At 42.4% G+C, this 13,483-nt stretch overlaps 1 protein-coding gene across 3 annotated transcripts in view; it reads right to left on the bottom strand.

Moving 5' to 3' along the window:
* Positions 1–13,483, bottom strand: part of STX8 (syntaxin 8) — a 252,314-nt gene that overhangs the window by 225,057 nt on the left and 13,774 nt on the right. For all 3 annotated transcript variants that reach the window (XM_055305919.1, XM_055305920.1, XM_055305918.1), the window contains exon 4: positions 5,130–5,240. In XM_055305919.1, coding sequence (XP_055161894.1) covers positions 5,130–5,240 — 111 coding nt within the window. The remainder of the gene's footprint in view (positions 1–5,129; positions 5,241–13,483) is intronic.

The following is a 13,483-nucleotide window of genomic DNA, read 5'->3' as shown; positions in this document are numbered from 1 at the left end:
GAAGGGAAATAAGGAAACATATTCACATTTGATGGTATATTCCTAAGAGAACTTTGGAAGGATATGGCAACGATTTTTAAGATTGATATTTGTGTCCAGAAGTGGGGAACAGAGCAGGAGGGAGGCTTGTCACCAAATACTGTTAAATGCTTTTTAAATTTCTCAGCCATGTGAATATATTACTTATGCACATATGCACTCTTTAGCTACTTCCTAGTTCTAGAAAAGTAGATTGCTCATGTGTTAATAACTTTAAGCAACATATGATATAAACCTATGACACTTTAGGAAATCCAGGCATAATCGGATACAAATCATCCTTCTTATAACTCAAGCTTTAATTGGAAATAAAAGTTTCAGTGACTTAAAATGGGGTGCTTTTAATGTAAAATTTAATGTAGATTTTTCTTTTGCCCACCTTGGCTTCTCGATACAGTGACACTGACCTGAAATGCAAGCCGGAAGTATCATACTTTTATTTAACAGCCTCAAAGATAGAGATCTGGAATCAAATGTAAAGTTCACAAAGAAAATGTGAACATTCCACTATCATCCTTATTATTTTGACTTTAGCAATCAGTCTGCTTATTAATTAATATGCCATTCCTGATACACAGCTACCATCTCGACATCTAAATAACTTCCTATTTCCTATAATCTTCAATATAGTTGGTAGTGTGAGGATTAAAGCTGAGCCAATTAGCCACCCACTACAGCCGAGTTAATCACATAATCTTTGAGATGCTCACCGAGCAGTGGACTATGCAAGGATTTTTTTTTCCTCTCCTGACAGACAAAGATTTAACTAATTGTGAGACTCAGCAATGCTCTCAGATATAAAGGGCTGCAGGATTTTAAATCAGAAGCTGTGTCCCTGCTTTATAAGTCACAGCTTATCTTCTAAGAGACATTGTTACACAGAGGCTTCTTTAACAAGTTTCCAAATGCCCTTAATTAGCCAACCATTGCTTGCTTACACCTCGGTGGTACATCAAGGTTTGATGCTTTCGAATAATGATCGGTAATCCGCAAGGTATAAGGAAGATTTCATCACATGACAGCTCCACATTCAATTGCATGATTGCCACATTAATGTCTGTTTAAGGGAAATGTTAATCCAAACTGAGGTCTGACAATACTCTCCTCTCCTTAATAAGGCCACATTTGAGGAGGAACGGGAGGGGGAGGCTAAGGGTTAGGGAGCGGGCATGAGGGGACCAGGGTCACACAAAGGAAATCAGAAGCAGAGGGAGGGGCAGGGGCTCCACATGAGTCCCCATCAATCAGGCAAACTGGTCTTGTGCTGTGGATGCCAGTTATCCTGGGGCTCTGAGATACTGGTGAGCAGATGAACCCCCAAGTTGGCCACAAGGAACACACTGTGGTGGCCGTCTGGCGTCAATGACAAATCCTGCCAGAGAGAGTGTGTCGATCACATTTTTAAGTTCTGTGAAGGCTTTCTGGCCAATGTATTCCTGTAGCTCGTGACCTAAGGCAAAGACATGTGCTGCCGCCCAGCACACCCCCAAGTGACAAAGCACCGCACCTTGCATAAAGAATAACGGAGGTAAACAAAAATGCTGGAGGAAATCTAGAGATTGGAGAAGTAGAAAAAAAATGCTAGAGGAGCCCAGAACCAGGAATTGACCATGTAGAGGACTGAGGAGGGCTTTGTGAGCCCGAGGAACTGGCTGGCAGAGAAGGAAATGAGGTCTCTCCAAAGACTGAGCTGAAAGGTCCCTAATGGCCAGTATCAGAAATGACCAGGCATTCTGATGGTCAAGAGGCAAGAAGGCAAGCTGAGCTATGAATCCAAACTCCTTATGTCTACGTCTGAATTCAGATCCTCAGAAGGCTAGTGGGAGAATTATGAGCGTACGAGAAGTTGGGGAGGGCCAGACAGGCCTCAAGTGTGGGGATTAGGGGTACAGAGGGCAAAAATAACACCCTGACGTGGGCAGGTGAGTGGACTCAAAGACTGGAGACTCTGACTTCTAAGCTAAGACAATCTACTTCTAGCAATTGACTTCAACATTCATTCATTTGCTCACCATACACTTATTTCCTGTCCCTGATGAGTCTGCAGTGAGGCTATCATTTCTGCCAAGCTGGGGGGAACAGTGTCGTTGGAGTGTCCATTTCACGGCCCAAAAGCAGATTTCCCAGGGATTTTCCTACATAGTATTTGAGAATGCTCTCATCTAGCATGCATCCTCTCGTTGATCAGATTCTCCTGGAATGTCTGTAAAGCCTCGCAATTTCGAGACTGAGTTCTGGGCTGAACTGTGTCCCCACAAAAATTCCGATGCTGAAATGCGGACCCCTAGTACACAGCTCAGGACACAATGATATCTGGAGACAGGTTCTTTAGAGAGGTAATTAGATTAAAATGAGGTCATAGGGTGGGTCATAATCTAGTATGGCTGGCACCCTGAAAGGGAATTTGGATGCTGACACACAGAGAAATGACCATATAAAGTCAGCCATTTACAAGCTCAGAGGAGAGGCCTAGAGCAGACTCTCCATCATGGCCCCAGAAGGAACAACCCAGGGACACATGTGTGGCTCAGTGGTTGAGCATCTGCCTTTGGCTCAGGTCATGATATTGGGGTCCTGGGATCGAGTCCCACATCGGGGTCCCCACGGGGGGGTCCCTCTGCCTGTGTCTGTGCCTCTCTCTGTGCCTCTCATGAAAAAAAAAATCTTAAAAAAAAAAAAAACCCAAAAACCTATTGTTGGCCAGACTACTAACTCAACCCTGCAAGTACATGATCCTGACATCTGTAAGCCTCTTTTTTTACTTTTTATTTATAAGCCTCTTGTGTGACTCTGATACGAAGTGCCACTGTTAGGAACAGAGGATATAGAGCCGTTGTTTCTCAAATGGTAAGGTACATTCAGATCACCCAGAGATCTTGTTAAAATGCAGATTCAGGGGCACCTGGCTGGCTCAGTGGGTAGAACACATGACTCAACATCACTGTCCTGAGTTCAAGCCTATTAAAAATAATTTTTATTTTTTTATTTCTTTTAATTTTTTTTTTTAATGCAGATTCAGAGACGCCTGGGTGGCTCAGTGGTTGAGCATCTGCCTTTGGTTCAGGTCATGATCCTGGGGTCCTAGGATCGAGTCCTGCATCAGGTTCCCCGCAGGGAGCCTGCTTCTCCCTCTGCCTGTGTCTCGGCCCCTTTCTGTCTCTCATGAATAAATAAATAAAAGTCTTAAAAAACAAAAACAGATTCAGGAGGTTTGGGGGCAGGGTCTAAGAATCTAACTTGGGCTTCTAACACACCTCTAACACACTCCCAGGTGCGAATGACGCTTGTGCACAGGTTACATTTTAAATAACAAGGATATAATTAATAAATAAATAAATAAATAAATAAATAAATAAATAAATAAATAACAAGGATATGGAGACGATCACGGGAGAGAAGACAAGTAACAAGCAAGAGGGGACTAAAATACCCACAAAACCTACAAAGACCTCGCACATAAAGTAGCCTCTTCAGCTTTTGTAAATGACACCATGTAGAGCACTAAGCAGAGCTAGGCGCATGACATACTCTTGTCGGGAATGGGGTAGGTAACTATTACCGTCCATCACTGTCACCACCTCCATGACCACAAAGCAGAGGTACATAGATGCACCCCCCTCCCTACTGCCTCTCCACTTGGCTCTGCCGCCTGACTGTGCCTCTGTTCACTGTCTGGACTATAAAGATCTCTTCCTTCCGGGTAAAGGCCCTTCCTGACAGGTGGCACCAACTCAACACTACAGATTTCCTTGCTCATGTGTTCCATGTCACCGGCTCTGGACCACCGCCTTCATCCACCACACACGGGCAGAGAGGCAGCCACCCCACCCCCAGGCTTCTTACAAACCCTGCCTGGGACACAACTCCTCCCTCCCTGGCTTTACTTCTCCATTGAAACGACTTAAGATTTCATTTAGCTTTCTATCTTTCATAATCTCTTTCTAAAAACCCAGGATCAGGGGCACCTGGGTGGCTCAGTGGTTGAGCATCTGCCTTTGGCTCTGGGTGTGATCCTGGGGTCCTGGGATCGAGTCCCATGTCGGTTTCTCAGCAGGAAGCCGGCTTCTCCCTCTGCCTGTGTCTCTGCCTCTCTCTCTGTGCCTCTCATAAATAAATAAATAAAATCTTAAAAAAAAAATAAAAACACAAAAACCCAGGATCACATGCTCCTGAGAAGTGTGGGGCCCAAAGGAAACTGCTGCATCCTTGCCCCAGGGCAATGATCTGCAATCCTGGCTGCCTACCAGACTCACCTGGGATCCTCCATGCACCCCCTTTCCCCCCATTTAATTGTTTGAGGTGGGGCCTGGCAATATGTGGCCAAAGGTCAAAAACCATTGCTCTTGGGGAAAAGCCATGTTATTCCTGACCAAGAACTCAGCAGAAACAAGCTCCTCTCCAGAGTGAAAGCATCAGACCCCGTGGGGAAGAAGGAGAGAAGTGAGTTTCTACCCTAAAGTCCTGTCCTTCTGTGATGGTTCCCATGATGACCTTACAGGAGTTCTGGAAGCAGGGGGAGGCCAGTTCTAAAGATGTAACCATACAGGGTTTGTTAACCTCAACCCTGGAATGCCGGACCACTTCTCTGGGCCTTCCAACAGAGCTTGGTGCAGAACAGCAGTCAACTGCATGGCCTGTGAATCACTCAGGGGCACAGCAGGAGCAAGAATCCTGCCCCACTCCCCTACCTTCATGAGCCATGGATGACACATCTTACTAGGACACACTTTTCCAAAGTGCCAGTGGGGGGGGGGGAACTAATGTCCCCACACAGATGAGTACCCGGCTTCAGGAGTTTAAAAGACAGCTAAGATAGCAGAAAGCAACTCAAGGATGCAAAGGAGATTTGCTGATTTTGTCTGTACTCTCCCCAAACATTCACCCCTCAAGATGAGATGCAGCTCAACACACCCGATTTCCTAAATCTCGAAAATTAAAGAACACTAAGTTGAAAGAAAATGATAGTCAAACACTATAAATGAGCTGGATCTATTTTAGTAGTTGAGTTAGACCATTCAGGAAACAAATCTGTAATCTCTGCAAACACATCTTCACCCACCACATAATCCCTGTAAATGAAAAGGCCCTACCTGATGAGATCCGGTTCTGCACCCTCGTTCTTAAAAGATGCCACAAGCAGTCTCTCTCGAGTTACGAGTTCATCCAGGAGGTTCTGTCTTCGGTCTCCTTCAAGCTGTGTGCTGCAGGCAGCTAGTTAAGGTCCCAACAGTGGCTGGATTACCTCAGTTTACCTATTCTGTTATGCAGTGAGCTCTCCCGGCCAGCTATGACCCGGTACAGACACTAAGCAATATTGGCCAGAAGAGATCTCAGCTGTTCTACTTCTGCTCCTGCTCTGACCTTTGACATCACAGATCTTCCAACTCAATGACCTTGACAGACTCAACCACTGAGAAATACAGGAGGTAGAAATTATCTTCCTCCCAGCGATCAACACTGAAATGATTATTCCTGTCAGCAGAGCCATCTGACTCAGGGAGTCCTCAGGTTTTAAGTTCTAGGAGGCAGTGTTCAAGGGTGTTCTCCTAGACAGGAGTACCCTAAGATACTCTGTAAAAAAGGAAAGAGGTTTTCTATGCTGCCTTCTTTCTTCCTATTAACACACTGGGAATAGATCCTGCAAAGTGCTACTCTGTGCGACACGTTTGATCTAAAAGGAGCTCCCATCAGCTCAATATTTAAATACACGGCATGATATTTAAAGACAATTACAAAAAAAGAATCGGATTTCAATGTGTTATTCTAGTAAGCAGTGAAACCAGGAGTCTGAAGCCGAAAGTCTTGTTTTGACCACTATTTATGACCTTGAACCACCTTTTTCGATCTGTTTCCTCAGATGCAACACCAGACAATAGATTATTTCTAACACCTTTTCCAGCACAATTCATGAGTTATGGCAAAGAAATAAATCTGGGCTAAATCCAGTCTTTTTTAATACTAGCTTCCTTGAAGCAAGCTAAGCAAGTTCTTCTAGGCTTAGGGAATGTGTGTGCATGCTTGCGTGTTTAAAAACAAAATAAAATGTTCAGGGAGAAAATTTCTGCCATAAAAGAACAAGGGGATAGGAGCCTGGGTGAATCTGTTGGTTGAGTGTCTGCCTTCAGCTCAGGTCATGATCCCAGGGTCCTGGGACTGAGCCTTGAATCAGGCTCCATGCTCAGCGAGGAGTCTGCTTCTCCTGTTTCTCCCTCTGCCTTTCCCTTGCTTGTTCTCTCTCAAATAAAAAAATAAAATCTTAAAAAAAAAAAAAGTGGAGAAAGCTAACCAACACTTCTGAAAGAACATCTCTGACACAAGACACAAGAGAGTAAGTACAGAAATAAGCCACCTCAGCACAGTGGATTTTATCTGGCTTTGAGTTTTTTTTTATTAGATGGCTTTTGTTTTATTGGACATGAAACTCTGGTAACGCAGTCACCTGGGGCACAGTCCTAGTTCTGGTAACAGTAAGATGTTAGTGAGACTCCTTTCTTTCTTTCTTTCTTTCTTTCTTTCTTTCTTTCTTTCTTTCTTTCTTTCTTTCTTTCTTTGACTCCTACTTTAAATTCAGAGACACTTCTCTATTTAAGAGATGGGCATGAAACACTGTATGTAGGCCCAAAAATATTTCCAAGAAATTGGCAAAATCAAGTAGGAGCATCACCATTTCCTGGAGGAGGCAGGGGACCATGGCCTGGAGATCTACAATTTCTGGTGCTAATTGTGAATAGAAAGAGCTAGCCTGCAAGTAAAATAATAATAATTTTTTAAAATCCATTAAAAAAGTTCTCCAATAACAGACAGTAGTTAGTAAAATCATAAATCCCCAAACCAACGTAGTTAAGCAGGGTCAGTGGCTTCAGATATTAAAATAAGTCAATAGATTGTCTCAACATTCCAGAATGCCATGCTCTTCCCAAAGCCCTCTTGGTAACCATAAACTAGCCACTGCAGCTAAGAAACAGTGGGCTGGGTGCCTGGGTGGCTCAGTTAGTTGAGTGTCAGGCTCTTGGGTTTCACTCAGGTCATGATCTCAGGGTCGTGAGATCGAGCCCTGTGTTGGGCTCTGCCCTCACAAAGAGTTTGCTCAAGATTCTCTCTCTCCCTCTGCCCCTTCCTTTGTCTCTCTCAAATAAATTTGAAAATCATAAAAAAAAGAAAGAAAGGAAGGAAGGAAGAAAGAGGGGGCTGAAGTACTTCATCTGGACAAAAAAAAGGCCAAATATTTGCCTTTTGATGGATGCCATAGAAAGGATAGGTATCAATGTGTTTCCATTAGTGGTAAATTGTCAACAGAGCAGAAGGTTTTTCTTCTACCTAAGAGAAGGTCATGGGTGGGGAGGTTGGGGGGAATAGAAGCTCTCAGAAGCTATGGCATGAATTATACAGGACAAAATGGGAATTTTAATTTGTGGAAACTATTAGTTATACCACAATACTAACTTGCCTAGTCCTGTGTTCTGCATTCCACCAACTGTGGCAACCTGCGGTTTTCAGTGTCCAGCCACCCAAGCAAACATAAGCTGAACTACAATCCATTCTTACAATTAAGCATAGATTTCACTGGCTCGGAGATTTAAAGGTTAAAAAAAAAATCACAAAAGTATCATTAGGGAAGACAAAGGGTAACTTTTTATAATTCTTGGGGTAAGAGAAATCTTTCCCATCAAATTGAAAATGTATAGACCACGAAGGAAAAGACCGATGTGACTATAGAACTTTTTAAGTATCAGCAAAATGAATATATACATGACAAATTAATAGTGGCAAAAATGTAACAGAGTACAGAAAAAAGAACCGCTAATAATAATGGAAAAACATTCAGTTTTTACATTAGTAAAAGAAATGCAAACAGAAACATAGTATCCCCTTCGTGTATCAGATTAGGAAGTGTGACCAGGAAGTTCTGGAAAGGGTAGAGGAAGCAGGCACTCTGTGACAAAAACAAGCTCAACCAATTGCCAGACTGCCTTCTAAGTGGCAAAATTTAGAAAGCACGATCTTACAACAGGTCCTTGTCCTGCAGAAACATCACACATCTACACCAAGGCTTAGGAACAGACATGTTCACTACAGCCAAATAGCAAAAACATCCTGATGTCCACCAAATAAGGAATTAGCACAACTCCACAGTGGAAATGTTTTGCAGCCCAAAAGAAAAAAAAAAAGAGTGGCAACACTCTTAATGGACCGGCGATAATAATTAACATAGCCGAGCACTTACTAAGTACTTGACGTGGATTATCTGATAGGATATCATTTCTAAAACATAGTGTTAAAATGAAATAAAAGAAAAAGCAGCCAAGAGGTAAACAGTGAATGGTGTGCTCCCACTGCATTTAAAAAACACTCAGCTGGACACATGTATGTTTGTATGTATACACAGAACATTTCTGGAAGGATACGAAACAACTGCCACTAAGGAGGGAACACTGGGGATTTGGGGTGTGAGGGACCCTTACTTTTCAGGTGTTTTGTATGGTGTGCCTATCATAATGCTAATTAATAAAATCACAAGTTTCAAAACCATATGGATGGTGTGACCACTTTATGTAGTCAAAATGAAATTTATATCTACATGCACACCTAGTTATGCAAGCCTAGGAAAGCCTGGGATGACAGGTGCCCACCATCCACACTGTGAACCCTGAAAGAGGTGGAAATGGTGGGGATGAAGTAGAGAGAGAGGCGAGGTGCTGGCCAAAACCCATCATAAGCATATAGGTAGAAGGTGCTTTTATAATAGCAACAGGGAAAGACAGGTGCTCAAATTTAACAGATGCCAGTTACAGGATTAAAGGCTCCTGAGGATAGACTTTATTAAATAACATCAATTTCACGAGCGGTAAAGCTTGGTGATTGTGTTTTGTAGGTTAGAGCTGAAGAACAGAATCACAGTTACTGCTACATGAAGCCTTAGTGTTCCCCAGAGCCAGGTAGGGTTCCCCTGGTTCTCGCCACCAGGAGCCTGGCCCAGTGTGGCTGTCACCTGGCTGGTTACTGACAACACCAGGCTGGAGCCCAGCTCTGTCTGCTTCAAGTCAGGGTTTTCCCACCAAGACGAGCTGGCATTGACCCCCAAACCTTCGGGGGGCTTCTGCACCCTGGGGCTCCCAGGACTACCCACTTGGCCTCTGCACAGCAGCCTGTTAAAATCAACATCAGAACCAGAAATACCAACACAGAATTTTCCCAGAGATGCCCTGCTAATCTGGGAAAACTGGAAAATTAACCAATTAGGAACACCCTCCTCCTTGTTTGATTTGTATTTTAATCTACTGGGAGGATGTGGTATAGGAGATGGGGGGAGAGTGGCAAAAGGAGAAATCACAGATTAACAGCCCTTCTGCCCAGCACACTCATCATTTGAGGAGTTGTTCCTAACAAGAGATCGTAGAATCATCTAAGCAAGGATCCTACTACGTGTATGTGGACTGATGGCTGGCTTTACATATAAAGCCAAGTGATAGGGATGTAAGGTTGTACATGAAATGGGATGCTGATTTCATATTACCAGTAACTTGCTACCAGTGCGCTTCAGGCCAGCTTCCCTGCTCAAACTTGACAAGCCCTGGGAATCTAAGAGGAAGTGGAAGGAAGATACTGCTGGTCCCACAGGATGCTCCACTCCCCATTCCAGCTCCTGGATTTTCTCTTTAGTTGGTAGAAGGCTTAAGAATTTTAGCAAGCCTTGCTTGTGAATTAATCACGCTGTAGAAGGAAGAAGTTTGCAGATACACTGATTTCTTTTTTGGTGCCCTAAGAGCTGCGACAAGACAGTTTAAAGGGGCACCTGGGTGGCTCAGTGGTTAAACATCTGCCTTCGGCTGAGGTCATAATCTCAGGGTCCTGGGATCGAGTCCCACATCGGGCACCCTGCATGGAGCCTGCTTCTCCCTCTGCCTGTGTCTCTGCCTCCCTCTCTCTCTCTCTCTCTCTCTCTGACTGTCATAAATAAATTAAAAAAAATTAAAAAAAAGATAGTTGAGGGTCCTAGAGGCTAAACTTTGCTAGCTCACATGCATCTCATCCTTTTTTTTTAAGTTAACAAACTCTTCTGAATATTTATTATATACCAGGCCAAGCCTTTACCTTCTTCAAAGCACTGATCTCATTTTGCAAGCCCTATATTAATACATTATCTATGTGCCTTGCTATAATCTCTTTACATGATGAGCAACTCCAGGACTATCTGTAAATTCTCCCTGTTAGCTGGAATCTTTACAATAGTGACAAAATAGTAAGTAGCAGGTAATCCTCAAGGAAGGCTTACTGCACACCAAGCATCCTCCCTGCACATAATTTAATCCTCATGACAATCCTACAAGCCAGGTATACTTTTATTATCCCTCTTTCGGATGGGAAAAAAAAAAAAAAAACCCCACCAAGGTACAAAGAGGTTAGGTAATTTGTCCAAGGTTAGTAAATGTTGAAAGCAACCTAGTATTCAACACCCACCAGTAGGAGGGGCTAGTCCTGTGAGGTGCTTTAAATTGACTTCCTCCAGCTTTTAAAACAACCTTGCAATGTAACTTTTTTTCCTACTCAAGATAATGAAATGAAGGTCCAGAAAGGCTAAATTGCTTGAGAAGTGGCAGAGCTAGTCCTCAATCTCAGGCCTGTCTGCTTCCAAAGTCAGTGCTGTTCCCACCATACCAATAGACTTCGTGGAAGCAAAAATACTTCCCAACAAATTGGGGCTGGTGGGAGACTTACATCAAGTTACTAATTATACATTGTGCCAGGTATGGATATTCAGAAAACAAAACAAAACAAAACAAGAAACCACAGCAGGCAGGAGCGCCTGGGTGGCTCAGTTGGCTATGCATCTGCCTTCAGCTCAGGTCATGATCTCAGGGTCCTGGGATGGAGCCCCGCATTGGGCTCCCTCCTTAGTGGGGAGTCTGCTTCTCCTTCTCCTTCTCCTTCTCCCTCTTTGATCTCTCTGGCTCTCTCTCTAAAATAAAAATTAAAAAAAAAAAAAAGAAAAAAGAAAAAAAAAAACCACAGCAAGCAAAACTACCATCTACTTTTACTATTGTGGTAACAAAGAAAGATCTTAGCATGGAAAGCTAGAAAGAATGTAACAAGACTATAAATCAAAAAATCCCTACAGACATCAACAGTCTTGTCCCTACTTCCTCACCATACGAAGTCCCAGTGAAAACTGTCATGTATAAGTACCATGCTTGAGAACCCATTTGACCTTCACTGGAGCCACGAGGGGCTCTCTCTAAAGTCTATTTGGTTAGCCCCCCAACAACTGCATTCGTTTGGTTTGTAACCGAATGCAGATGGCTACATCTGCCTATCCACCTGTCTACCTATCTTTTCTCCCCCTGCAAAAGAGAAAGGGGGAGAAAAGTTATTTATAGTTTTAAAGATCATTTCTATGGGACATCTCCCAAGACACCAAAGTATCTTTTTATATTGAACCCCTTTGTAAAGAGATTTTTTTAAAAATCTCCTTAAAGTAGTAAAGGTGCTGCCTTTGAGAACCCAACAAAAAGATGAGCTTCACATAAGGCCAATTCAAGAATAATTTTACTACTACCTGACATTGCACATGCAGCCTCCCATGGCCCACAACTTTGCTCAACCAGCGAAGCAATTAACAACTGCTGTCACCAAGAAACACGGTGAATAGAAATTAATGTTTTTCAGCAATTTTAAACTCTCTGGCTGCAGGACTTTGGTTTATGAATTGCTAACTAACCAATTCAAAAGCACAGAATTTCATTTTAACTTCACATTTATTCTTGCCAGGAGAAAATACTTTTCCAAGAAAGAGCAATAACATCTTATGCCTTCACTCCATGAGTTTAATTGTTTGGAAGGCATTTTCCTAGGACTTATCTTTCTGGCAATCCCTAGTGTTCTTTGGAAAACTGCACAAATGCATAAATTTACTGAGTATAGTGCCGTAAACTCTCAACTACCCAACACAGTAAGGAAATGTGGTATTCAAATATTCACATTAAAAAAGTCATCCAACATTAGTTATGCCTTAAAAAAAAAAAGGATTAAACAGTCACTCTGTTGGCGATTTACGGACAAAAATTTTTCTAAGAATTACAACATCATAAAGCATACCTAATAAACCACAGTGAACAGTGTTTAATCTTTCTGATGATTAAGGAGGGTCTTGAGGATTTGCATTATAAACAGGATTTGTCTTGGCACTAGAGTAACATGCCAATTATTAGGGAATTCTAGTTGAAGACATGCCAGGTGACAGATGACTGTATTATTTCTACTAAAGTAAGATTCAGCTTTTAAACAACTGGCTTCGGGGCCAGACAGCCCTGACTCTGCGTCCAAGCTCTACCATTTCCCAGCTGTGGAGTCTGGGGCAAGTTACTCCAGCCCTCGGATTCCTCTCTGTGTAAAATACTCCTCTGCTGGGATGCTGGATTCTTTTTCCAGCTCCATCTGTGACTTGGGGTGCAAAGGTTGACCTGGCCTCAATACCTTTTTTTGTAAAGAAAATAAGGAACCATCAACGCAAATAGCTCTCTGATACAGAGAGGATAAATACAACAGAGGATAAATCCGGAGGATAACTGCCATAGAATTATGTAAAATAGTTGGGTAGGAGAAGGTCAAGGGAATTAAAAAGAGGCCTTCATAATGGAGAAACTACCTCCTTTCCATTCCATCAAAAGAAATTGTCTCCCTGAAAACGCAGAGGTATTGAGCGCCCCCTTGGGGCGGGTGACTAGAAATTGCATCCTTAGCATGGGTTGCACTTCCAGTAGAAAGACCCAATTGTTTGAAAAAAAGACTTAAGATTTTAAAGAATGCTGTTATCGTCCAGCTGAGTTTCTGCTTTATCCTACAAAATTCTACATTATCCACAGTAATGTCCTTAAATATTTTCATAATGTGTTTAATAACTCTGTTCAATACTTTTAAATATTTTTATATATTTTTTGTGCTTCATTCAGCAAATTCTGAGATGACCACAAAACCAAAGTCTGTGAGATTTCAAAAGATGGTCAGGCTGAAAGCATTCAGAACAAAGTCAATTATTACTGCCACATGCTCCTCTGTAACTAATAACGAGAAGTTACTAATAGAAAAAAGTAAGAGTTCTTAATTTGTTTCCTTTTTACCCTCTAGTTTAACACATAAATATTATAAGATGAATAATCATGTTACCTTAATGGAAGTTAGCAAATACACAGTTGTTAATATTACATCCTGAAAGGACTATTTAGTTACCTTCCTAACGTATGTGCTTTAGGTAACAAGAAAATGAATGTGTCTATCTGGACCTCAAGTACAGTTGGGCCAATTGGAAACCACTTGAGGTCTACATAGTAGGACTTGCTGATCTTGATAAGTTAAAACCCTTTTTATAATAATGTGCATGGGGCACCAGCATGGCTCACCTGGTTAAGCAAGCCTTCGGCTCAGGTCAAGTCCCAGGGTCCTGGTATAA

The sequence above is a fragment of the Nyctereutes procyonoides genome, unplaced genomic scaffold (assembly GCF_905146905.1).
Source record: "Nyctereutes procyonoides isolate TBG_1078 unplaced genomic scaffold, NYPRO_anot_genome, whole genome shotgun sequence".
Classification (NCBI taxonomy): Eukaryota; Metazoa; Chordata; class Mammalia; order Carnivora; family Canidae; genus Nyctereutes; species Nyctereutes procyonoides.
This window is presented reverse-complemented; position numbering and strand designations above follow the sequence as displayed.